The 27,220-nt window shown below is 42.6% G+C and overlaps 1 protein-coding gene across 1 annotated transcript in view; it reads right to left on the bottom strand.

The window, feature by feature from the left end:
* The window catches only part of dap (death-associated protein), a 32,897-nt gene extending 6,056 nt beyond the window's left edge, over nt 1-26,841 (bottom strand). Inside the window, exons 1-3 of the mRNA XM_034706421.1 lie at nt 26,588-26,841; nt 25,564-25,666; nt 10,157-10,199 (exon numbers count right to left, since the gene is read on the bottom strand). Of these exons, the coding sequence (XP_034562312.1) occupies nt 10,157-10,199; nt 25,564-25,666; nt 26,588-26,642 (201 nt within the window). The 5' untranslated portion in view covers nt 26,643-26,841. The remainder of the gene's footprint in view (nt 1-10,156; nt 10,200-25,563; nt 25,667-26,587) is intronic.
* Nucleotides 26,842-27,220: the final 379 nt, after the last annotated feature.

The raw sequence follows: 27,220 nt of genomic DNA, 5'->3' as shown, positions 1-27,220 counted from the left end.
TACAGTCATGGCCAAAAGTTTTGAGAATGACACAAATATTACATTTTCACAAAGTCTGCTGTTTCCGTTTTCATAATGCCAATTTGCATATACTCCAGAATGTTATGAGGAGTGATCAGCTCAACTGCAATTAATTGCAAAGTCCCTCTTTGCCTTGAAAATGAACTTTATCACCAAAAACAACATTTCCACTGCATTTCAGCCCTGCCACAAAAGGACCAGCTAACATCATTTCAATGACACACAGGTGTCACACACATTAACACAGATGTGGATGTTGATGAGGACAAGGCTGGCGATCAATCTGTCATGATTGAGTGACTGGACACTTTAAAAGGAAGATGGTGCATGACACCATTGTTCCTCATCTGTTAGCCATGGTTACCTGCAAGGAAACACGTGCAGCCATCAGTGCATTGCACAAAAAGGTCCTAACAGGGAAGTTTATAGCATCGAGTAAGATTGCACCTCAGTCAACCGTCTATCCAATTATCAAGAACTTCAAGGAGAGAGGTTCAATTGTTGCCAAACAGGCTCCAGGGCGCCCAAGAAAGTCCAGCAAGCGCCAGGACCGTCTCCTGAAGGTGTTACAGCTGTGGGATCGGGCCACCACCAGTGCAGAGCTTGCTCAGGAATGGCAGCAGGCAGGTGTGAGTGCATCTGCACGCACAGTGAGGCAAAGACTTTTGGAGGAAGGCCTGGTGTCAAGGAGGGCAGCAAAGAAGCCACTTCTCTCCAGTAAAAACATCAGGGACAGACTGATATTCTGCAGAAGGTACAGGGACTGGACTGCTGAGGACTGGGGTAAAGTCATTTTCTCTGATGAATCCCCTTTCCGATTGTTTGGGGCATCTGGAGGAAGGCTTGTTCGGAGAAGACGAGGTGAGTGCTACCATCAGTCCTGTCTCTTGCCAACAGTGAAGCATCCTGAGACCATTCATGTGTGGGGTTGCTTTCCGGTCAAGGGAGTGGGCTCTCTCACAATCTTGCCTAAAAACACAGCCATGAATAAAGAATGGTACCAGAACGTCCTCCGAGAGCAACTTCTCCCAACCATCCAAGGGCAGTTTGGTGATGAAGAATGCCTTTTCCAGCATGATGGAGCACCTTGCCATAAAGCAAAAGTCATAACAAAATGGCTCGGGGAACAAAACATTAAGATTTTGGGCCCTTGGCCAGGAAACTCCCCAGATCTTAATCCCATTGAGAACTTGTGGTCAATCCTTAAGAGGCGGGTGGACAATCAAAAACCCACAAATTCTGACAAACTCCAAGCATTGATTATGCAAGAATGGACTGCCATCAGTCAGGATTTGGTCCAGAAGTTGATTGACAGCATGCCAGGGAGAATTGCAGAGGTCTTGAAAAAGAAGGGTCAACACTGCAAATATTGACTTATTGCATGAATTCTGTGTAATTCTCAATAAAAGCTTTTGATACTTATGAAATGCTTCTAATTGTATTTCATTATACCATAGAAACATCTGACAAAAACACCTAAAAACCCTGAAGCAGCAGACTTTCTGAAAATGTAATATTTGTGTCATTCTCAAAACTTTTGGCCATGACTGTACAGATCAAATGAGAGAGGGGAGAAACAGGAGGGATCCCAAGTTACCTGGTGGTGCAGGTGTGAGCAGAGAGCTCCAGCTGTCAGGAGTGGGACTTGGTAACAACAGAACTTCAGAAGCTTTCTGAATCAGAGGATACCAGCAGCTCACATACAATCTGCAGCACTCACCATCCAGAGTTCCCTGTCTTACTGAACGCTGACGTTTTACCCGCTTTCTTCAATCTTTAGAAGTTAAACCAAAAAGCTGAATGGAGGTGTTTTAAGTGTTTCCCATGGACCACGTGTGTCTACATTATCAGAATACAGACTGTGTTAGCTGCTGAAGGGGAGGACTGAGCTGAAATAACAAACTCATCCTCTGTTACTTTGTCGGCCAGATAATGTTCAATGGTACATTCTCTACCTGTTGGTTTTAGGGTTGACTTTAGATCATTGTAATCACATTTAAGACACAACATGGACTGGCCCCTTCATATATCCCCCCTTCAGAAAAGTACTTCAGACTCACAGTGTCCAGTTTTCTGTCTACTCGTTCTTATTGAGAAAAATAAGCATGTGTACGTGGTCAGGTGTCAGCATGGAGCGCAACCGAGTCATAATCAGCGATGGCAGAGAAGCTCAGACGGCTCTGATGTTGCTGGTCTGCAAACATAGTGTACTAGCAATCCCCACCAGTCTGTTGACTTTGTATCCAAAGGTGGAAATGTCCTGTTTAAAGTTGTCAACCTTTGTGTTTGTGTCATAGTTGGCAGCAGTTGTGTATTGATCCTCTTTTAAAAAGCGCACGTGGAGACCTGACGTACAGCCGCAGCCGCCAGCTGAGCGTCTCCGCTGTACGCAACACCTTTAACAGCTGATTCACATCCAAACATGCTATAAACTTAAAACACCTCCCTGATAGCGGAGTGTGATATGAGACCACATGATGTTTGTTCCTCGAGATGGAAAATTGATAACAAAAATGCGTGTTTCGAGTAATTTCTTATCAATCAATTAATTGTCAGAGCACCCAGACTGTGGAACAGCCTGGCAGAAGAGATCAGACTTGGAGAATCAGTCCCTAATTTAGATCCCTATTCACAAGACACACCTGCATGCGTTCAAGACACATAAAGCGTTCATTTTGTGAATTCACTCTAATTGGTAACTTCTACTAGCTCCCGAGCCAGCACTCTTTATGGTTTCTCAACAAAGGTGCCAAACTGACCAGCATCACATGTGGCTGATACACCTACAGTTTACAAGTACCTTTAACAACCTCACCTCAGAAACATGAACTATACCTTTAAACACTTCGGATTGTTTAAAAATATTTTAATTCTTATAATTTATAGACAAAGTCTAGATGTTAAAGTTGACATATCACGCTTCTTTCATCAACATATCTTGGTCTAAGAGGTCCCCAAAACATGTCTTTAAAGTTTATGCTCAAAAAAACACTTTGAAATCAGATTTTGGCATGCCTGAAAAACCCTCTTCTTCAGTCCTCCTCAGAACACTCTGTTTTCTCTCTGACCACGCCCCCTCAGGAAGTGGATGTGCCTCGGCTGTCCAGCACGTTGATCTAATGTTTACATGTTGGCTGAATATACACGGCTGCTCAGAGATCACGTTACTTCAACCCTCTGAATCTGATCCATAATCTGATCCTGACGGAGAGGCGCCTGCAGCAGGACCTTTCTGAAGGATTGGTCACAGATTTAGTGTTTCTTGTTGTTTTATTTATCAGTATGTCGACGTGTGTCTTGGTACACAGCTACAGCTACGAACATGTAGCTATGTGGCTATGCTAACTAGCGCTAGCACTTATCCATGATAAATAAAAATCATCCACTAGATCTTCAAATCTGCAGACGTGGGGAGTAAAACCGACCTCTGCCAGAAAGGCAGCAGGACCTTTCTGAAGGATTGGTCACAGATTTAGTGTTTCTTGTTGTTTTATTTATCAGTATGTCGACGTGTGTCTTGGTACACAGCTACAGCTACGAACATGTAGCTATGTGGCTATGCTAACTAGCGCTAGCACTTATCCATGATAAATAAAAATCATCCACTAGATCTTCAAATCTGCAGACGTGGGGAGTAAAACCGACCTCTGCCAGAAAGGCAGCAGGACCTTTTCTGAAGGATTGGTCACAGATTCTGTGTTTCTTGTTGTTTTATTTGTCAGTATGTAGACCTGTGTCTTGCTACACAGCTACGACTTGTAGCTATGTAGCTATGCTAACAATAAAAATCATCCACTAGATCTTCAAATCTGCAGACGTAGGGAGTAAAACCGACCTTTGTGTTTATTAAGACAGCCTACAACTAGCATGCCTCCCTCAAGCTCCGAGCTCTGACTCCGTGACAGACCGGATATTGTTGTTACGTAACAAAAACACGGAAGTCTGAAACGGCTCGTTTCACACACATTTACAGAAAGGTGGAGAAATCAGAACAGGGGCAGAATGGATTTTTTTCATTCTCGGGGGGTTTGTAGACATGCCAGGGACACATATTTCAGGTAGAGAACCATTAAAAAGTCCATTTTGCATGATATGTCACCTTTAAGGCTAAAGCTCCACATAAAGAAACCAAAAACATGTAAACCTAAAATAACTCACTAACTAATGTTACAGTTTTCCTTCAGCTAGCTGACCATAGATGACCACCTTTAGTAACCTGGATCAAATCATTTCTAGACGATCACCTGAGGATGAGTAAAAGACATGAGAAAAGCCATGCCAGGAAACGTCCTGTTTTCTAACACTTTTAAAAAATCCCAGCAGGTCACCAAGTCCACAGAGACACACACACACACACACACACACACACACACACACACACACACACACACACACACACACACACACACACACACAAACAAAGTGAAGTGTTTCACTCAGCTTCTAAAAGGCTGCTCTAAAGCTTTGTGCAGTGCCAGGCCTCTGGGTGTGTGATGGCAGCAGATAGGGGGCGAATGGAAAGGCTAGAGGAGGATCGGGGGATAAATGGGATGTCTGCCACCTTGCTGATATCACTGCAATCTTCCACAAACAATCTACCTGCTCTGACAGGCAGGGAACGGAGCCATCCACGGACTCAAGGACACTTTTTACACACAAACACACACACACACACACACATCTGTATGCTCTCACAGGACATCGATGGCATACAGAGTCAGAAAGAATTTAACAAATATGGCTCGTCACAGGCTTTGACCCACTTTTCAAAGAGGCAGGTCAAGGCTGTCAAACCCTGAACAAACAAACAGAATCCCATTCACAGGAACATTTCTGCAAAAAGACTTCCTCTGCTTCCTGTGTTAGGCTGACAGTTGTATCAGCTTTCATTTAAAACTATCACAGCCATGACGATAAGACTGCAGTTTTATTTTACTGTATCTTTAAGAATGACCAGATTAAAAGAAAACAAAACATGACCAAGCAAGATCTTAACAGTTTGTTTTCTTATTTTATAACTCTACATGGTATATTTTTTGACATAATCTCTGGAGTGGGTTGACTTAAGAAATGTCATGATCTTACTACAATGTTACAATGTTACAATGTCATTTAGTAGACGCTTTTATCCAAAGCGACGTACATACGAGAACAAGAACAACACAAGCAAAGATCTAGACAAGAGGAAACAAGATCAGTAAGAGTAACAAAGTGCTTCAAGTCCATTTGGGTGCAGGTACTGCCAAGCAGTGTAAAGGCAATGCACAAAAGTAAGTAAGGAATTTCTTTTTTTTTTTGTAAAATAAGGAACATCTACAATGAAGCAACAAAACCATTTAAGACTTTCCGTTATCATCATCAACAATTAACATCACCACAATAATGACCAAATGCATAAGACAGATTTATTGAGAACAAATAGTTACACTTTTATTCTCCAGCTGTGTTAAATACTAGGGATGTCCAGATTATCATACTGAGCCTTTATCCAATACTTGTGTTTGCCTAGATAATAGTTGCACAAGAGATAAGAGAGTTGGGCTGCAGACTGTTTTACTGTTTTAAGTAAGTCAAAAAATAACTAAAATATGTCTCATTCCATTTAACTAAATCCAGGTAGCATTGTTGTAAAACTCAATCTGTTTACAGGCTCTGCTGTATGAGACCATAGACTGTATATAAAATGGACGTCGTCTCACTCAGCTCGAGGCTGCCACAAAAACTGCTCCCCCTAGTGGCTGGCTGCAGTATAGGTCAAAAACTCTGTCTCCCCCATTCATTTGAATGTGGCTGCAGTCAAACTTTAAAAAATAAATACACATTGTACGAATGTTTCTCACATCCGTATGCTGTGGTGATATGTAGTTATTATTTGACTGTTTTGTGTTCAAGGCCTCTTTTTCCTGAAAAGTTTCTTTGTCATTAGTTATTAGAGGTTGAAAAATGGGGTTTTACATCTGGGTGGAAACACACAAATTCCCTACTGCGCAGAATCTGGCTGCAGAAAATGTACAAGATGTCAGATATTTTGGCTTTAAAACCGTACAATGGGAAAAGGCTGAGCGATGCTGTCCATCATATATACAGTCTATGTATCATACCAAGAAACTGGTGTGCTTCATTACAGCACGCTTCAATTCGAGGATGCTCTGAACGCAACTCTCACGAGACAGTGCGTGATTCACAACGGCTGTGAGACGGAGAATGTACATATTGGGAGTGACAGCGAGATCCAAACACGCCTGGTTGCATGCCGCTAGCTACGGAGCGACATGCCGGTATAGTGAACAGCAGCTGCCGCTAGCCACAAGGTTACTAATGTAGCAGACTGTCCTATTTTTGGATTGTGATTTCACCTTTTTGAACCGTATGTCCCTGCAGAGTTATCATAGAGTGCGTAGAGCTTCTCTTATAATGCGTCTGGTGTTGCACATGAGTTCTACAATAAAACTTAAATCATGGCTTGAGTTCTACATAAATGTCCCATTTATTATTTTCTGTTTATGTATAAACAGTTAAGTGAACTCGGATCAATAACCCTCAAGCCTTCAGCTGCAAATTGAGTTCAGTGACAGTGGACGTAAATGATCGGATGAGATGAAATGCCAATCACTGATCAATTAAAAAAAGTACAGATCGGCTCTGTTTCCAATAGTTGAGATCAGTATCGGGACATCCCTATTAAATACATGAATCTGATTGGTCAAAACCTCATAACAATGATGGTCAATTCTCTCAAACAAAAGTAACACCAGGAACAACCTGATCAAACACGTCGTACAGTCATGGACAAAAGTAATGGCACCCCTGGAATTTGAAAATGTTTTGGGGTTGGTTTGCTGCCTCTGGCAATGGGTGCCTTGACCGTGTTCAAGGAATCATGAAATCTGGAGACTATCAAAAGATTTTAGGCCGCAATGTAGGGCCTAGTGTCAGAAAGCTGGGTCTGGGTCAGAGGTCATGGGTGTTCCAGCAGGACGATGACCCAAAACACACCTCAAAAAGCACCAAGAAATGGTTGGAGAGTTCTGAAGTGGCCAGCAATGAGTCCAGATCTGAATCCCATTGAACACCTGTGGAGAGATCTCAAAATTGCTGTTGCAAGAAGGCACCTTTCAAATCTGAGAGACCTGGAGCAGTTTGTGAAAGAAGAGTGGTCCAAATTTCCAGTTGAGAGGTGTAGGAAGTTTGTTGATGATTATAGGAAGCAATTGGTTTCAGTTATTTCTTCCAAAGGGTGTGCAACCAAATATTAACTTGAGGATGCCAAAAATTTTGTCCGGCCCATTTTTTTAGTTTTGTTTAAAATTATGTCAATTTTGCCTTTTTTCTTCTGTTTTTTGTGTTGTTCCAATGCACATACATGCAATAAACATGTGTATACAAAAAACATTTGTAATTGCAACAATTTCTGGGAGAAATGGTGTATTTTCGGGAAAAATTCCAGGGGTGCCAATACTTTTGTCCATGACTGTATCTAATCAACTCAATCACATTTCCCCTCTGCCTGTTGACACTGTGGCAAAAACGTTTCCGTTTGCATTCTAAATCAGTAAACATTGTAGCAGAAACATCAGTTCCTCCTCAGGCTTGACTTCAGAGAAGGATATAATGACGGTTTGCATGCTCAGATGTGAGAGCAGCATGAGGAGCTGCAGGGCCTCAGCTGTCTCTGATAGAGAGAAGTAGAGCAAGGCAGCAGAGATGAGAGCATCTCTACCTTACACATCCCTGTAAAATATTTTAAACCATAAGCAGTAGTGATATTATCAACAAGATTGGATGTTTTTCCATCATTTATGTTTAGAGGTGTGTCACTGCAAAGCCCAGAGAAGAAGAGGAGCTGACAAAGGACAGAAATGTCAACATCAATATTCATGCATTCCTCGTCTTCAGTTACCTCCGGTGGAAATGTTCAGTGTGATGCAAATTACAGCAAATGATCAGGTTAATTATTTAACTTGTCCATGATTCAAATGTTCAGTTTAATGTTCATTTGTCCTGCAAGGAGGCTGATGAAAGTGTCATCGACCATGTGATCAGAGGGAATATTTTCTTTGTAGCTGTTTTATGAATTTGTTTTGAATTTAGATTCCCTTCAGGATGAGGCAAGACCCCGATGCTTAAACGTGTGATACTTTCTTGGTCTCGGCAGATGTGTGTGTGTGTCTAGCATGAGTCTGGTTCTGCTCGAGGTTTCTGGGTCCGGGAGGCAGACACCCTCTCTACTTTTAAGAGTAGGCTTGTAAACTTTCCTTTTTGATAAAGCTTATAGTTAGAGCTGGATCAGGCTTGGACCAGCTCTTAGTTATGCTGCTATAGGCTTAGACTGACACACTGGGATCCTGTCTTTTCCTCTCTCTCCTCTGTCTGCCTGTCTCTTACTTTAACTCTCCCTGTCCCATTAAAGGTACTAACCATAGACCTTTCTGGAGTCCCTGAGCTCCCTTGTCTTGTAGGTTCCTCTGGATCTCTGCTGCTGTGGACGTGCCAGACTCCAGCTGCTACAACTACTACTATCTGTCTCACCACTATCATCTCTCTCTCTCTTCATCTCCCTCTATCCCTCTCTCCAACACGGCCTCAGCAGATGTGTGTCTAACATGAGTCTGGTCCTGCTGGAGGTTTCTGCCTGTTAAAGGAAGTTTGCCCATGCCACTAGGTCAAAACGCCGCAGCTCGAGTATTGACTAAAACTAGGAAGAGGGAGCACATCTCTCCAGTGCTAGCTTCTCTACACTGGCTCCCAATAAAATGTAGAATATAATTTAAAATCCTTCTTTTAACCTACAAAGCCCTTAAAAATCAGGCACCCTCGTATCTTAAAGAGCTCATAGTGCCCTATTACCCCTCTAGAACTCTACGCTCCCAACATGCAGGCTTGCTAGTTGTACCTAAAATCTCTAAAAGTAGTATGGGAGGTAGAACCTTCAGTTATCAGGCCCCTCTCCTTTGGAATCATCTACCAGTCAGGGTCCGGGAGGCAGACACCCTCTCTACTTTTAAGAGTAGGCTTAAAACTTTCCTTTTTGATAAAGCTTATAGTTAGAGCTGGATCAGGCTTGGACCAGCTTTTGTCATGCTGCTATAGGCCTAGACTGCCGGGGGAACTGGCACACTGACACACTGGGATCCTAGCTCACCCCCTTCCCCCCAACCCCCTCATCACTTACTTTAACTCTGCCTGTCCCATTAAAGTTACTAACCATAGACCTTTCTGGAGTCCCTGAGCTCCACTGTCTCGTAGGTTCCTCTGAGCTGCTGTAGACGTCCTCCTGCTGTGGACGATCTGGACTCCAGCTGATCCGGACATGCTGGACTCCAGCGGCAACAGCTTCTACGACTCGTCTCATCACTATCACTTCTCTCTCTTACTCCCCTCTATCTGTCTTTCCAGACCCAACCATGTTGAGGCATGATGGCTGTCTAACATGAGTCTGGTTCTGCTCGAGGTTTCTGCCTGTTAAAAGGAAGTTCTTCCTCACCACTGTAACTAGCTAAATACTGCGATGTGCAATGCTCATGATGGATTAAGGTGGGGTCAGACCCTGTCTTGAAGTTGGGTCTCTGTTCATAATTTGACATAGAGTGGTCTAGACCTCCTATGTTTGTAAAAGCGTCTTGAGATAACGTTTGTTGTGATTTGGCGCTATACAAATAAAGATTGATTGATTGACTGTAACTTGCTAAATGCTGCAAAGTGCTCTGCTCATGGTGGATTAAGATGAGATCAGACTGAGTCCTGTCTGTAAGATGGGACTGGATCTTATCCTGTCTTGATGTTGGGTCTTTGTTAACATAAAGTCCGGTCTAGACCTGCTCTGTTTGGAAAGAGTCTGGGGAGAACATTTGCTGTGATTTGGCGTGAGCACCCACTCACTATACATCCCTCCATACATCACAGAGAGTTCTCTCCCTGCTTGGCAGTCCACATGTATCTCTCCTCTCCTCTTCTTCCCTCAGCTAAGCCTTGTTTTTCCTCCTCTCTCTTGTTCTATCTCCACACTAAGCTTCTACCTCTCCCTGTAGAGCTCATGTCCCAGATATAAATCATCATATAACGCTTATTCTAACGGTACCGGTGGTCTGTGCTCGTGTGCGTCTGAGAGCTGAGAGTGTGCTTGTGTGTGTCTTACCTTTGTTATCACTCCAGACACAACCACGGGGACCTTTGGCGGACTAAACAGGAAGAAAAGACAAAGATAATTATTTTTTACAATAATATACAACTCATTCAGCGGTGTGTGAGGCCAATACTACTCTGTGGGGGGTTGTGTGTGTAAAATAAATCATGTTCTGTGCAAGTGGAGGGTGCAGTTTGCTGCGTTTAGCATGGCAACATTTACAAACGTTTATTTATCTGGTTACTTCAAAACCTCTGAAAGTGAAACCCAGCCAAGATTTGAACATCCCAAGTTGTTGAAACACACAACACCCACAGTCCTCTCTCTCTCTCTCTCGCACGCACACGCACACGCACACACACACACACACACACACACACACACACACACACACACACACACACACACACACACACACACACACACACAAACACACACACACACACACACACACACACACACACACACACACCGGATGGACCTGCCAGCAGCTTAAATAGCTCCCATTCATCCTGGCCAAACACTGGGGCTCACAGATTCTGGATGGAAAGCCTGAGAGGAGAGAGTGGCAGGGAGGGAGAAAGATGAAGCTTGGAGAGGAAAAGAGAGCTAAGGAGGAGGATGATGATAAAGAAAAGGATTTGGCAAGGAGGAGAAATGGAGAGAGTAAGAAAGGGTAAGAAAGAAGGGAACGAGGGGGGAAAGGTAGGTCAGGGGGAGGGAGGACAGGGGAGCAAAACACCTATGTGTAATAATGAACTGTTATGGAAGGAGAGAGGAGGAGAGAGGAGGAGAGAGGGGGGCAGCGCTCACTCAGACATAGAAAAAGGAGAAGGGATAGAGGCAGAGAAAAAGATGAGGAGGAGGAATGCGGAACCTGAGGGAAGTATCGACCTTGACATGACAAACGAGCGCCGTCTAATTTTACGGCATCGTCACCCCCCGGCAAAAGCGTACAGTTGTGGTGGCCACCTTCAAAACTCTGCTCAAAGACGTTACAACAGCAAACCTGGCCGACTCCACTTCAGCTTATTAACAACATAAATAAAGTGAGGGATGAGAACACACTGCAGGCAGAACACATCACGTTTGAAACATCTGTTTGTTTCTTTAAATATCTCATGATGCATGCACAACTTTTTAATTCTGATCAGTGAGCAGGTATGAGTTCTCAACAAATCTGGCTAACCTCCATCTCTGCAATCAACATCTTGGCTCTTAATCGCGCCCTGCCACTCACCCTAATGAGAATATTTACACCTTGCTTTTAAACCAACGCCTGGATATGTTGAATTGCCCTGATTATCCCTTACTCGCCACATGTTAGAATTTAAGGTTGAGAGGCTCTCCATTAGGAAGTCAATTAACTGAAATATTGCATATTAACAGCCCGGCATGTATTTCATATTCAGATGTGCGCTCTGCTGGATGTCAGGAGGTCTCGCTAATTTTCTGCCAACATTTGGATTAAAAGCAGAGTCAGAAAAAAAGGAACAAACGGAGAATAAGGCTGTTTTCAAAACGGCCAGCTACATAATATCTACAAGTATGTAGTAGGCAGTAGGTACTGCCTACATACTGTGTTTGAATTTAGTCTGTAGTCTGACTGTTCTGTTGGATCTGGTCTGCAGCATGCTGAGCCAGACGTCACTGGATTTCCGGTTTAGGAAAGCAGAAGTAAACAACGGCCAAGCTGATAGATAGACTGCTTCATTAGCATCACTTATGATTTAAAGAGTTAAGAGGTAGTTTATATGGAATCATCAAAATCACCATCAAAAAGGACTAAAAAGAAGAAGCATAACTTTACCGCTGTGCATTATGGGAAACAGTACGCAAGGGAGACTGGTCCGATGCAGACTGAGACATGTTCCTGTATCAGTACCACATCCGGGGAGTTTTGGCATACTGTAGATTTTGCTCTTGTTCACATACTACATACTGAATTTAGGCCAAATCAGTACGTACTGCTAGTATAGTAGACAGTTTTGAAAACAGCCTAAGTGTGCACATGGAGAGAGCTAAATAAGAGGAAAACTCAGTTGTGAGAGATGCTAACAAGGGTTTCAACATGTATGCAAGACTAAAAAACAGTCCTCTTTTTAGCTGCTTACTCCACCCTTTAAATGGATGCAAGCTCTCCATCCTCATTGACAACTCCTCCGTCTCCCCCTCCCCCTATGTTAAGAGTCTGGGTGTCATCCTCGACAGTACACTGTCATTCCAGTCCCACATCAATAATGTCACCCGGTCAGCATACTTCCATCTCCGTAACATCTCTCGCCTGAGTCCATCTCTCTCCCCCAACAGTACATCCATTCTGGTTCACACCCTGGTCACCTCCCGCCTAGATTATTGCAACTCCCTTCTTTTTGGTTTACCTGACAAATCCATCCATAAACTTCAACTGGTTCAAAACTACACTGCCTGCATTATCACCAGAACCCCCTCCACCAGTCACATCACACCTGTCCTGCAGCAGCTCCACTGGCTTCCCATCAAATTCCGCATCATTTTTAAGATTCTGTTCCTCACCTATAAGGCCATCAACAACTTAGCTCCTCAGTACCGCATTGACCTCCTCCATACTAAAATTCCCACCTGTAGTCTCAGGTCCTCCTCTCTCATCTAACTCACCCTCCCACCTGCTCACTTGACCACCTAGGGTCGAGAGCCTTCAGCCGCTCGGCGCCCCGCATCTGGAACTCTCTCCCCCTGGACGTACAGAATTCCACCTCTCCCACCACCTTCAAATCCTGCCTAAAAACTCACCTTTTCCACCAAGCTTACACACTGTAATTCGTCTCCCTGGGACTGGAATGAGGCTAGACATGTATTACTAATCTGACAAGCTGAACAACTGTCCCATTATTTCACCAGTAAGCATTTGTGAGTTTGTGATTTTTACAAGACTGGATTTAAATGTTTTAAATGTTTACTGTTTGTTTTTGTTGATTGCTACTGTTCTGTTTTTTGTTTTTAACTCTGTAAAGCACTTTGAGTTGCTCTTTGTGTGGATGGTGCTTTATAAATCAGCTTGCCTTGCTTATGCTAATGTGCTAGCATAAGCACCTGTTAGCTAAACTTTAATCTGGAACACATCTGGCTGGGTGCCACACTGAAGAAGTATCTGCTTTCATTACACTCGTATAGCTATATAGTAAACGACGTGCTAGAATTACAAGCTACCAGATTCCCTCTTTTACTTTAACAGGCTAGCTGTTAGCTAGCTCATTAGCATTCAGCTGCCTGCTCCTTACAAGTCTTACAAGTCTTTCAAGTCTTCTCTTCTTTAAATACAAACATAGAAACTGTCCTCAAACTGAAATATCTTCCCAATAACACGTTCTATATCTTCGAGTTTTATTGTTTTATTTTTAATTATTACTTTAAATCTTAAAATTTCAAATTTAAATTTCAAATTTAAATTTCAAATTCAAATTTAAATGTTATTTTTTTATCTTTTTATTTATACATATTATTATATATTGTTTGATGTGATTTGTTATTGATTTTATTTCATTTTTGCTCTGGCAATAGTGTTTTATAACTTTCATGCCATTAAAGCTGTTCAAACTTTGCCCTCTGCAGCTGTTATTGGATGTAAAGAGCACAGAGACAGTCAGCAGACAGATAAGACCTTACTGCACGGACGGGTAGAAGGGAGGCTGTTAGCTTACAGACAGCTAACAAGCATCTGACTCCTTCATAAAGGGGAGACACTTCCTGTCACCTGACATGCAGATAAACAGATCCGTCATGTTTTGTAGTCTGGATGTCAGGTTTTAGCCTCGCTTGGTTAACAGACACAAGCCACTCTGTTTAAGACTTCTTAATCACACACTCCTACAGGCCATGATATCTCAATCTATCCACACAAAGGCTTTTGTTACGTGATTATGAAAGTGACACCTTTCATCTATTTATCTGTACAGGAAGATGGAAGGAGATACCAGGAGAAGGTCACAGAGAGAGAGAGAGAGAGAGAGAGAGAGAAACCCAACACAACAGAGAGGTGGGATCAGGAGGGCGAGCGAGCCTGCAGGGGGCAGTAGAGAGCTGCGAGGAATCCTGGGGAGGAGTCTCTTTGTGCCAGGAGAGGAGAAGAAGGTCGAGGGAGAGACAGAAACACAGAGTCTGTTTTATCTAATAACTCAAACACACACTTTTACATTCACTCTTTTTTAATGTTGTTTTCTCCTGCCGCTCTGCAGCCACACCTCTCCACCACCCCACCCGTCTCCCCTCGCTTCAGCAGAGCAGGAAGTTTGTTTCCGTAGGCGAGGTGATGGTTGCTATAGGAACTGATGCCTGATGCCTGTTGCCCGTCTCCCTCCTCCTCCTCCCCCTCTTCTTAACTTTTCACCACAAGCTGTCAGCTTGCTGCACATTTCACAACGGTTCCTACATACATACGTGGAGGAAGTCGAGCACGCACATGGCACCGCTCGCTGTGAAACGCATCCACCTCTCACCCAAAACACGGAGGAGACATGACATGAGGCGTGTAATCATGGAGTTTCATACATTAAGCTGCTGCTGCAATCCTTTTTATTTTACCGATATGTTTATTGACATTTTGTCAAATGCGAACAACACAAAACCAAGACAGCACCCAGAGAGACAGAGTGACACACAACAACAATAATAGTACAGATTATATTAAAATTGAAATGATATAGAGAAGTGTATACAAATTAATATATGTATAAATAAATAGCAAAATAAAGAAGTAAATACAAATTAAGTCAATAAATAAATAAATACAAAAATACAAAAATGTAATGAAATAAAATTAAAAATTAAAATAATTACAAATAAATAAATTGTTATTGGTCAATCTGTCGCCCTCAACATCACCTTTAAAAATTGCCAAAATAGGTAATCACCTAATCAGGGATCTCAGATACCTCTTTTAGACCATCGCAAACCAGGTTGTATTTCTGGGCTGGTGCTTGCGCTGGTTTGGAGCTGGTTGAACTCGTGAACCGACACGGCACCCATTTGTTTTTCCGCCCGCTCGAGCCCGTGGAAGACGCACAGCATGACGTCAGATTTACATGACCGCTTTTCCCAGCAGCACTACTAACGCAAACTAACCCTCACAACAACAACAATGGCGGACGGCGGCAGCTTGTCTCCTCGGCCGACCGCTGCTTTGCCTTGGAATCCATTAGTCTCTGCAGGACAATGGAGGAAACACGCTTGGTTTTTTGTTTTTGATCACAGCAACCCCGCCCCTTACCCCTGACTTAAGCGGTTCGAGGTTCTAGACCAGCAAAGAGTTGGAGCCGCTCTGGAACCGGTTTCCTGGCCAGGAGCCATTTCGAAACACCAAAAACCTATTCTCAATTGAGCACCGGCTCCGAACTAGCCCTGAAACTGCCTTGGACAAAAAGGCGCAAGAGAGGTCCAGCTCAGATGCTTAAAGCTGAGGTTGGTAGTCAGATTTAGATCCACTTTTTGTTATACTGGTCAAAATGATCTTTCTGTTTCAATGGCAATCAAAAAAGCTGCTATCTACAGCTGAAGTAAACCTGGGAAAACACCAACCAATCCCTGCCATCAGGAGCCAAATGATCAGACCAATCAAATCCCCTCCTGACGTTCTGCCCGCCTCCTGCAGAGCGTACATTTCATGTTTGTTTGTGTTTTTAACTTTCACTATGAGAATGTTTTGGTGTTTTCTTACTGCTGAGTGAGACATGAGTTGTCGTAGTGCAAAACACAAACCATGTACTGAGGACCGGTTTTGAATCAGTCACCATCATATGGTCGTGAATCAGCAGCGCTCATGCATGTGAGCGGGGGGCGTCGTTTTGGAGGAGCTCCGAGGGGAGGGGGGGGAGGGGTTAGAAGGAGTCCTGAGGAAATGCTACATTCAAATTCATGCTAGTTTTCCGTGACTACCAACCCCAGCTTTAAAGAACGAGTCCCACATCCTGTGAAATTCCCTCAGGGAGCTTGCTGCTGGTGCTAACTCAATGATGTGTGAGCTGTGTAAAAACCATGTTTGGCATCATGTGTTTGTCTTCTTGCTGCTCTCTCTCCCTCAGCGCTGACATCACATTTTTACACAGAAGAAGAAACAGCGGATGTGTTCCTGGTTTTAAAAACATTGTGCTGACAGTATGTGGGCAGGAAGCCTGTGCTGGGTCACCGGTTTGCTCTGGATTATGCCTCCCTGTCTTGCCTCTATCTCTTCCCTACCTGCCCGTCTCCTCCTTCTCTCCCCTCATTTTTCCTATCTTCATATCAGCAAGGCGTCTCCGGCTCTCCATACCATAATCATCGCCCCCCTCTCCTCCTCCTCCGCCCCATAATCCAGGCCACCTATCTCTCTCTTTGCCCCATCTGTCCATCTAGGCTAGATTGGGTACGGCAGGTGTTCCCCTGACTACACCGCTTCACTGGCTGCTACTAATGTGAAATTTACCCAGTGGCCACCTGCTAGACGTCCGTCAGCGTGACACAGAGAGGGACAGACAGAGTGTGTGTGAGAGGGAGACTCTCACAGACTGTTTTACAGATGGACTGCAGTTACTAAGCCGCTTGTTTTGAATGTGCGGACAGGTCCTTTTCTTTTTGCAAAGGTAAACATTTCACCCTGGATTTAAAATGTCAAGGGCAAGAGGAGTTTATCAGGGCTGGTTTTAAAGAGTTTTAATGAAAATGTTGTTGCTAGGGGTGAGCCCGACTAAGGATTTGCTTAGTCGAATCTGATTCATCAGATTTTGCCCATAGTCGACTAATAGTCGAATGTTTGTTGTTTTTCCTTATTGACCCAAAGTCTGCATGATGGTGACCGCATGACAATATTACACATAACCCTTTACAATTAAGAGACTCATAGCTTAAAGTAAAAGGGACAACAGAATATTATAACTATAAAACTAAGATTTTTTAAATCTATATTGCAAAAACAACGAGGTGATGGAGAGAAAACTCAAATAAGGCCGCCATCCGTTAAACATGGAAAAACGCTCCGTTATAGAATAAGGAATCAGGAGATATTTAAACAGTGTTCACACAGCAGAGAGCAGCGCTGCAGAGGGTAGTTTGTCCAACTTAAGGCTAAACATTTGTATAATGTTCAAAATCAAACCTGAACCAGCTAAAGGGTTTTTAAATCTCTTAACAGAACCTTTTAAAACAGTCTTTCATCGCGTCTTTGTCCGCTTGAGTCTTTTCAAATTGTACGTGAGGAAAACCATCGTGTGTACGGGCAGAAGTGCGCTCCTTGCTCTGTTGACTGTAAATCCTGTCTTTGAGAATATCCTCTCTGATGGCGTGGAGGTGGATGGGATGCTGTGGATTGTTTTTGAGGCTTCGGACAGCTTTGGGTATCCCTCCTCGTTCTTTTGGCCCCGTACAGTTTTTGTGTGGTCCGGTAATCCTTGATCTCACAGCCCTCTTCTTGAAGCTGCTCCTCATCTTCATCACTATTTTTAGGATCAACTGAAGTTTTATTTCTGACATTTTGAGCTACCATGAACGTAGAAAGATTTAAAGGCCAGCTGAGGTACGTCTGCTCCACAGGTCCCGCTAAATGGGAGTGTCCACCTTTAATTACCAGGGGAGATTTAATTACCACTTTAAGGAGATTTAACACTTCAAGAGCTGTTCTCAGAATTACATTAAATAAGTCTATATTTAAATGAGATACTTTTTTACGGGAAGCAGGAAAATATTGTAAAATTAGACATTGAGCACCCCCATGGTTTGAATGGAATGATCCACGTTTCATATGCAAATATTCCACTATGAGATTGGCAGTCGACTAAGGCTCGTTAGAATGAATCGTCGAATATTCAACTATTTGGGGTCACCCCTAGTTGTTGAACATCTTTGCTCTGCTGAAGCAGTGATTTCTCTGCCATGACAGCGAGCTCTGACGGGAGCTATTCTAACACACAAAATGCTTATTTGAATTTGAGAAGTACTTGCAGCTTAAATCTATTTTACGTAAATACAAATTTAAAAACATTACCCTAGGTAATAATAAAACAACTGATAATCAATTAAGAGATGCAGCCACTGGCAAAGGAACTGTTTCTAAACTATATAAATGAATGTGCCACATTCGTTCTGACTGTCATGCACCTGTGTTATCTCAATGGGAGAAAGATCTGGGTGTTCCCCTCAGAGCAGAGCAATGGGAAGCAATTCTGAGACGTTCAAACTATTTGTCAAAATGTGTTGGATACAAGTAAATCCAAATGAAGATTCTGTGGAGGTCATACATCACCCCACAAAAACTGAAGAAAATGAATTGTCGTGTTTCAGATCTGTGCTGGCATGGCTGTGGGATGACGGGAACACTAATGCATCAACTATGGCATTGCCCAGAGATCCAAAGGTTCTGGATTGATGTTAAAGATTTTTTGTGCAAAATATTTGATATCAATATATCATTATGTCCTACAGTGGTCCTACTGGGAAACACGATAGATGGAATAACGTCCAGAGAATTACAACACTTGATCACGTTAGCATTTCTATCTGTAAAACGGACAATTTGAATGAATTGGAAGGTAAGAAAGGCAAAATGTTTTGATATAGACAGCTGGCTTAAAGATTATTTGGAACTGATATCTATGGAGCGAGCAGCATCAGCACTTGTAGATCCAGGCAGTGGCCACAGAGGCTCTTTGAATTTTATTTTATCAGTGATGGTTAAAAGACCTTGATGGCTCCTATTGATACTTGACTTGAGTTTTAAACCCCATGAATTTTTGAATTATTGAATGAACATGAATGTATACATACACACAATATTTACACTCCACCCCTTGCTCCCATGTCTTGTCCTGTTGTAGGTTATCACGTGTATTTGTTTGTATATTTGTTTGTTTGTTTAGACCTTGTCCAGTCAGAGTTGTGTTGCTGTATTATAATTTTGTGTAATAAAAAAAAAAAAAAGAAAAAAAAAAAAAGAATTTGAAAAGTAACAAATTAAACTGGCTTCTCTACAATCCCAGTTTTTGACTGACTTTGAAATAGTCATGACACCAGGGCTGTGACCGGTAAAGGCTGATTAATACTTCTGTGTCTCCCCTACACAGCAGAGGCTGACGCGGACATGAGCACCACATACTTGTGCGTCGATGTGACCGTGTCACACTGAAACGCTTGAAAGCAGTGTGGTCTCTCTGATAGCCGGTCACCTTCTTCTGGCCCCGCTACGATCTCTGTTTCCTTTTCCACAGAGATTCAGAGCGTGTTATGTTAATCTACAGCTGATACATGTTGCTGTTTATCATACAGACATGACTACATGAAGAACAGAGAGGAGGAGAGGAAATACTCGGCTGATGAGCGGGGATCCCGGAAGTGCTGTAAATGCGAGAAATACAATGCTGCCGAGCGGACCACAATACCAACAAGGTCACAGGGCTTGCAGTACGCATCGATTCTACGTGTAGTTACATTTTGGAAGAGGTGCAAGTCTGCTACGTGCGTAGGCCTCTGCCTAGGTACAGGAGCTACACTGTCGATTCAGTGCAGAAGTAAAAATCAGGCTTTGGTTTTTGTGATTTCACATTGATGTTACGCCCGGTCTGCACCGACAGTTCACAGTGATCCCCTCTCACTGTTACGCTTCTGTCACTACTAGAGATGACCACAATTAATCGATTATCAATTAATTGATTGTTAAGAAATTGCTCGAAACACACATTTTTGTTATCAATTTTCCGTCACGTGGAACAAACATCATGTGGTCTCATATTACACTCATCTATCAGGGAGGTTTTTAAGTTTAAAGCATGTTTGGATGTGAATCAGCTGTTAAAGGTGTTCACACGTGCGCTTTTTAAAAGAGGATCAATACAAAACTGCTGCCAACAACAACAAGGACACAAAGGTTGACAGCTTTAAACAGGATATTTCCCACCTTTGGATACGAAGGCAACAGACAGGTGGGAAATTCTGGTACACTACTTTTACAGATCAGCAACATCAGAGCCGTCTGAGCTTTTCTCCAGCGGGACTCATTATGACCCGGTTGCGCTCTTGGCTGACACCTGACTGAATACACATGTTTATTTTTCTCAATAAGAACGAGTCGACAGAAAATTGGACACTGTGAGTCTGAAGTACTTTTCTGTTAGTATTATGAGCCTTCACTTTATAAGTTTATGTCTGCGGAGAATATTTCTATGAGCCTGATCGTTAATATTCTGCATGTACCCGTATTCAATCCCATCAGTTATATGCATTTTGTTGCTGTAGAAAATATAATTTAGGGGGAAAACAACGTATTTGGCATTGTTTTTGACGTAAGAATAATAATGTTTTTTTTATCAATTAATCGATAATTGATCGTTAACATTTCCAAAAATCGATCACGGAAAATACTTAAAATGTACATCCCTAGTCACTACCTCAAACACCATCATAGTGAAGGGACAACTTAGTCCCAACTTCTGTGACATTTAAATTAAAGGTAGGATGTTGCAGGGTGAAAATATCCGCCCTTGACTGGCAACATAAAAAGAGCTGTAGTCACACATGAAATCACAGACCAAGTTTAAGAAAATTACAGTATCAAGTCTCCTCAGACATTATGGGTCATTATCAGACTACTCTTTGAGTGTTCATTTAAAGCTTCTGTGTTGTGTTGATATGGTGGCCCCTTATGAACAAAGTGTGAGGATGTCTTTGCAGATATTGTCTGTTTAATCAGTTTTCAGACAGGAGAAGCAGCAGGGTAGTCTGTGGGGACTTGGCTTGGGCTGCTGGTTCACATCCTAAAGTATGGACACTTGGACTGGTTGCTGGAGCAGTGCCAGTTTACTTCCTGAACACTGCCAAGGTGCCGTTAAGCAGGGGGACACCTGGATACTAGGGCCCATGAAAAGATATCACATTGGGCCTCACCTCTTCATGACTGAAAACTACCTAAACCCTAAAAAATATTACACAGTGTGCAATATATAGAACTTAGAGTTCAAATGTCATTCTGTAGGATTATGCTCTAAACATAAGAGATAAGTGAATGTTAAGAACGTACTTCAACACGTGTTTTTAGTTTGATTTTCCATCACAATGTGTTGGCTCATATCATGTTCAGCTATCGAGGTGGTGCTTTAAGTTGAACGCATGCTTCAGTGTGAACCAGCTGGCTAAAGGTGGTACACGCTAAGTCCAGGGTTGCAATGTCTCTGTGAGCACTACACAACAGCAGGCACCACGGACACAGAGGTTGAGACCTTTTTACAAGATGTTACCCCATCATTGGATACAGAGCTGACAGACCGGTGGAAAGTCAATGCAGAGAGATTTCCCAGACCAGCAAAGCTGCACGCCAGAATGTCTGCAGATCAGCATCATCAGAGCCGTGCTGCCCTGACCCGGTTGCTCTCCCGACTGACACCTGACCGTGTGGACCTGACCCTATATCTCAATAAGAACAAGTCGACAGAAAACTGGAGACTGAGAGTCTGAGAGATTGTTCTGTTGCAATCCAACATTTAGAAGTTTGAGGCTCGCTCTCCATGACTATGAGTCCGTGGAAATTCTAACAAACACGGACTGGACCCAACTTCCTGACACACTGAGGACCTTGCTGTTGTTTCAGGACTCTTGACACGATGCAGCACCGAGCACTCTTCACTCCTCACTCACTGTCAGGTAGAAGTGCTCGAGCTAGGTTTAAGGGCTGGACCGCAATTTCATGTAATCAGAGCGGGTGTTAGCCATACATAGAGACTGGGACAGTTGTTTTGGTTAGCACACAGTGGATAAAGTTATCTCTTATTGCGTTGGGTTAAAACTTTAAACATTGAAACTATATTGTTTTGGCATCTTCTATGGCCTTTGTCAATCAGGGCCTAAAGAATCATTTTTACTTTTCTCCCCCCATTCAGCATCCCTGCCCTTAAGCAAGGCACTGAACCACTACATGTTCAGGGCATTCATTTGTGTGCAGCCCTTCTACATCTCTCTATTCTCTGATGATCAACAGAAACTGTTCCTGTGACTAATTTGACATCTGAATAATGAATGTCGTCATGTTTCAAGGAAAGAAAAAAAAATCCAAAGATGGAAGATATTTGTAATTTTTTTCAGTTTTTATTTTAAAATTAAATAATTCATTAAGAAAATCATTAAAGGTGACATATTATGCTCTTTTTCATCAATATATATTGGTCTAAGAGGTCCCCAAAACATGTCTTTAAAGTTTATGCTCAAAAAACACTTTGAAATCAGATTTTGGCATGCTTGAAAAGCCCTCTTTTTCAGCCCTGTTCAGAATGGTCTGATTTCTCTCTGACCACGCCCCCTCAGGAAGTGGGTGTGGCCTCGGCTCTCCAGCACGTTGATCTAATGTTTACATGTTGGCTGAATATACACAGCTGCTCACAGACCCGCGTTACTTCAACCCTCTGAATCTGATCCAGAATCTGATCCTGACGGAGAGGCGCCTGCAGCAGGACCTTTCTGAAGAATTGGTCACAGATTTAGTGTTTCTTGTTGTTTTATTTGTCAGCATGTCGACGTGTGTCTTGGTACACAGCGACGAACATGTAGCTATGTGGCTATGCTAACTAGCGCTAGCACTTTTCCATGAAATCATCCACTAGATGTTCAAATCTGCAGATGTGGGGAGTAAAACCGGCCTTTGTGTTTTTTAAGACAGCCTACAACTAGCATGCCTCCCTCCTAAGCTCCTTGTTAGCACACGTGTGCAGGTAATGAAAAACAGAGGAGGGGTTGAGTTGTATTTTATACAGTCTATGGGCTGAACAAGCTCCGAGCTCTGACCTCTGTTACAGACCGGATGTCGTTGTGACGTATGAAAAACACAGAAATCTGAAACGGCTCATTTCACACACATTTACAGAAAGGTGGAGAAATCAGAACAGGGGCAGAATGGATTATTTTCATTCTTGGGGGGTTTGTAGACATGCCAGGGAAACATATTTCAGGTAGAGAACCATTAAAAAGTCCATTTTGCATGATATGTCACCTTTAAGTTAATCGAGCAGCACCATTCAGTTCTCAAATGTTCCTAGTATGACTGGATATCCTATGTTGCAATCAAACTAAATAAGGAAGTTGATTGACAAAAGGCCGGTCACACCCAGGAGTGAGAGCAGCCTCACTGTCTCTTACGTAACACCAAGTATTATTCGTCTCTTCAGCAGTCCTTCATCCTTCACATCTCAGCCAAGCTAGCATGTTTCTTTTTATACCTCTGCTTTCAACATGACCTCACATTTCACATTAACACTATTATTATCACGTTGGCACAAAGAGGAGCAGAGAAAACAAAATAAGCTCAGACGGGCCCGCTGCTATTCTTGCTCTGAATTACAGGAAAAGACTCAAACAACAAGCAGGGTCATTGGAGAACACACACTCTATAATTTAGTGTGTGTCTGAGGTTGTGTGTATAAATACGAGCATGCTAAATTTCTTGATGGTTGGTGATGCTCTTGAACCCTGCTCGCTGCTGTGCACGGCTTGTCAGCTCTCATTTTTCACCTCTCATTAACACACATAGTCACACACACACACACACACACACACACACTGATATGTGGTGTGAATATGCCACCTGTACTGATACGCACATAGCTGACGGGTCCTCATGAATATTGACTAGACACATGTGGGTGTAGAAGCAGACACACGCACACACAATTAGACTGAAAATAAGCTCTACCTCCATCCTCAGTGCAAACGACCATGGAGCCAACGTGATGCACAACATGTGAACAGGACTACAATAATGATGGCTGCTGAATCCACTGTGCAACTTAATGCAGTAATTATGCAGCAATTATATTGTTTACCCAATTAGCTGGCAGTGTAGTACACAACATGCCTGCTGCAAAACATGCCTCAGAGTATGGCTTTAAATATAAGTGGAAGCTGCTAAAGGTCTTAGTTGACGATTTGCAAACAGTGTGTGTGTGTGTGCAAGTGTTATTATCCACTTACAAATACGTGTAAAGTCTAATTATAGACAGCAGTGATGTAGTTTTACCTGCATGTACTGATTTGTTCTGTTTGTGTGGATTAGGTCATAATGGGTCTCTGGACACAGGCCCGACAAGGTCCTCCTTCTCCTCTACACAAGAACAAGACTATGGCTGTGTCCCACACTGCATACTGTCACACCGTCCACACGAAGCATGGTGTGACCATGCGGCAACCTCCGGTATAAAAATATGAGGCCAATGTGGAAGTGCTAAAAACTGCAGTTCACCGAGGATCCGCTTGAGGCTGGCTCCGGAAGTACCAGAAACCACACACACACCTGTTTCAAAAGACAAATGTAGTCTGGATAGCTCATTTCTTGATCAGCACACACTGTCAGGGGGGTGGACATTTTTTTTAAAGCGGCAATTTCAAAGAAATTAAGATTACGAGTCTTCCAATGAGAGGCACAGCTGACTTGATTGACAGGTGGGAACACTGTAGCTGTTGGCGAGGAGGCTCAAAGCCAATATATGGGTGTGACATGAAGCATGTAGTGTGTTCTGGATTCATAGTATGCAGTTCTGAGGATGCAAAAAACACCCAGATGTATAATACATTTGCAGGATTTTTGACTGTAAGACCATAGACTGTATGAATAATGGACGTAGTATCCGTGACGTCACCCATCTGATTCCGAGGCGCTGTTTGAAGCCAATCATCGGCGGGAGCCATATTGGAAATGTTGAACTCAACCTAATTTCTGTCAGGCTACTGTGAGGTAAAGAGGCGGGCCTTTAGCCTCCCCACTAACAGCTACAGTGTTACCGCCTGTCAATCAAGTCAGCCATGCCCTTAAATGGGCAAAACTGGTAATCTTAATATCTTTTGAACTGCTGCATTACAAAAAAATTCACCCCATACAGTGTGTGCTGATCAGACAGGCTGTAAACATGTTTATTTCTGCTGTAAAGATCGTCTTCTATGTGGTTTCCTGTGTTTCTATAGCCAGCCTCAAGCAGATCCTTGATGAATTGCAGTTTTTAATACTTCTGCATGGGCTCCATATTTTAAAACCGGAGGTTGTTGCTTTTATGAGATGGGAATTAACTGCACTGTATACTGCAAACTGCACAACAGCTGAGCTCATCAGCATGCAAAACAACATCGCTGTAAAAGTAATGAACATTTCTGATCCTGTTTTTGAATTCTTACTTAAGGTCTTTTTGTTGTCACTCTCACTTGCAGGGTATTTTTTCTTTTAGTGATCATCTAACGTATCATTGGGGATGTTGTCGTGACCATAGTTATTCTGTGTCAATATGGGTCGTAATACATTCATCTGTAGTTGTTTTGTGCCTCTTCTCCTTCTGATTGACTCTATATGAAGAAATGTTAAAGAAAACCGAACCACAGTGTCCCCCTTTGGTCCTCAGACCTGTGCCTATAAGCTCTCAGTGATTCCCCCCAGGACTGTGTGGGTGACGTACCTGCTGCTGACGTACTCCTCTTCATCTTCATCTTTCGGTGGTGGTGGTCCGGGGACAACAGCCGGCTGGTGCTTTTGCACTATCCTCATCCCCCCTGCCTTTACTGCAAAACACCAGGACAGAGGAGCACACACACATGCCTGTTTATTATCACAGGAACATATATGATATAAGACAATATAAAACACTTTAAGACATAATGTTTTGACGTCATGAACTAAGAATGCAGGACTTTTTCTTCCCTTAAAATTCAACTACAAGAATCATTAAGAGAAAGCATGACATCTTAATTCTACTTTAGGACTCTGAGTTCAAAGTCCATCCCTGAAAGATCAAAGTTATTATCCCTCTTTATGGAGAACAATCCTGATAAAGTGTGCTTCAACAACCCCCTGAAGTCCTCACAGCAGCATGGCAGATGGTTTGGTTTTTGACCCTGACCTTTGACCCCAGTTGTGAGGTATCCAGAGCACCTACATGACACTGACATACACACATGTTTGTTTAAGACTGACATGCGGTGTGAGTGTGCTGTGTGCCTCCCACTGATCCCAGAGTGGGTGTAAGGGGCATGTGTTATCTTTCTGTGCTATCAGTGCAGCTGCAGAGGCCGAATGTCCTGCCTCACAGCTCAGGTCCACGTACACCTTATCTGTTCTCCTGTACAGCATGCGTCCACCAGAGCCCATGACCTCCACGTCATCACCCTGCAGCAATATCCCACACACTGTAACCTCAATCTTTATATAACACTGCAATCATCACCATCCGATACAATGTCACAGGTTTAATTATAAGATCTGACGCAAAGCAGGAAGTAAGGAAATGTGCGGAATGGAGAAAATGTCAGATGTCATGAAATGCACCTTAAACGCAGAAACACGCAGTTTAATATGTGCAAGTGTGGAGATTACATAAGTATCATTCACCATCATGTGATTTCTGAGTGAGACAGTGCAGAAACAACGGGCCTCAGCTTTAGAAGAAGCTTTGACAAACAACACAGCAGCATAATGAGCTTTACCTGCAGGGCCATGTCCTCCTTTGATTTCCACTTTCTCGTTCGGCGGTGACGACATGTCTGCACTGATCCGGAGTCTGCAGCGAGTAGGAACCAGAGCGTCTAACAAACTAATCCCAGCTCGATTCTGCTTCGAATAGTGGACTACACTTCAATCTGGATCGTCAACGTGGCTTTTTCCTGAGCATTGTTTGGAATCGATGCGTCACGACGTCCAGCGGAAGCGTCAGGAGCTGAAGGACGTGAAGAGCGTTATGACGTCGACCGTCGTAACCAATGAGCAGTCCAGTCACAGAAATGTGTGAGAAAGACTGGTTTTTAAGAGAGCAGAATTAACAAAAAGAAGAATTAAAAAAAAAGAATAACAATAATATTAATAATAATAATGATAAAAAAGAGGAAGAACATAACAAAAAGAACAATAGAAATAGAAATAATGACAAAAAGAAGAAGATGAATTTAAATTTTAATAATAATAATAATAATAATAATAATAATAATAACACAAAGTAGAATAATAATAATTAAAAAAAGAAGACGAATTAAAAACAAAAAAGATAATAATAAAAAAAAAATAATAATTATAATAACAATAATACTAATATTAATAATAATGATAATGATGATGATAATGAT

Source organism: Notolabrus celidotus, chromosome 17 (genome assembly GCF_009762535.1).
Source record: "Notolabrus celidotus isolate fNotCel1 chromosome 17, fNotCel1.pri, whole genome shotgun sequence".
Classification (NCBI taxonomy): domain Eukaryota; kingdom Metazoa; phylum Chordata; class Actinopteri; order Labriformes; family Labridae; genus Notolabrus; species Notolabrus celidotus.
This window is presented reverse-complemented; position numbering and strand designations above follow the sequence as displayed.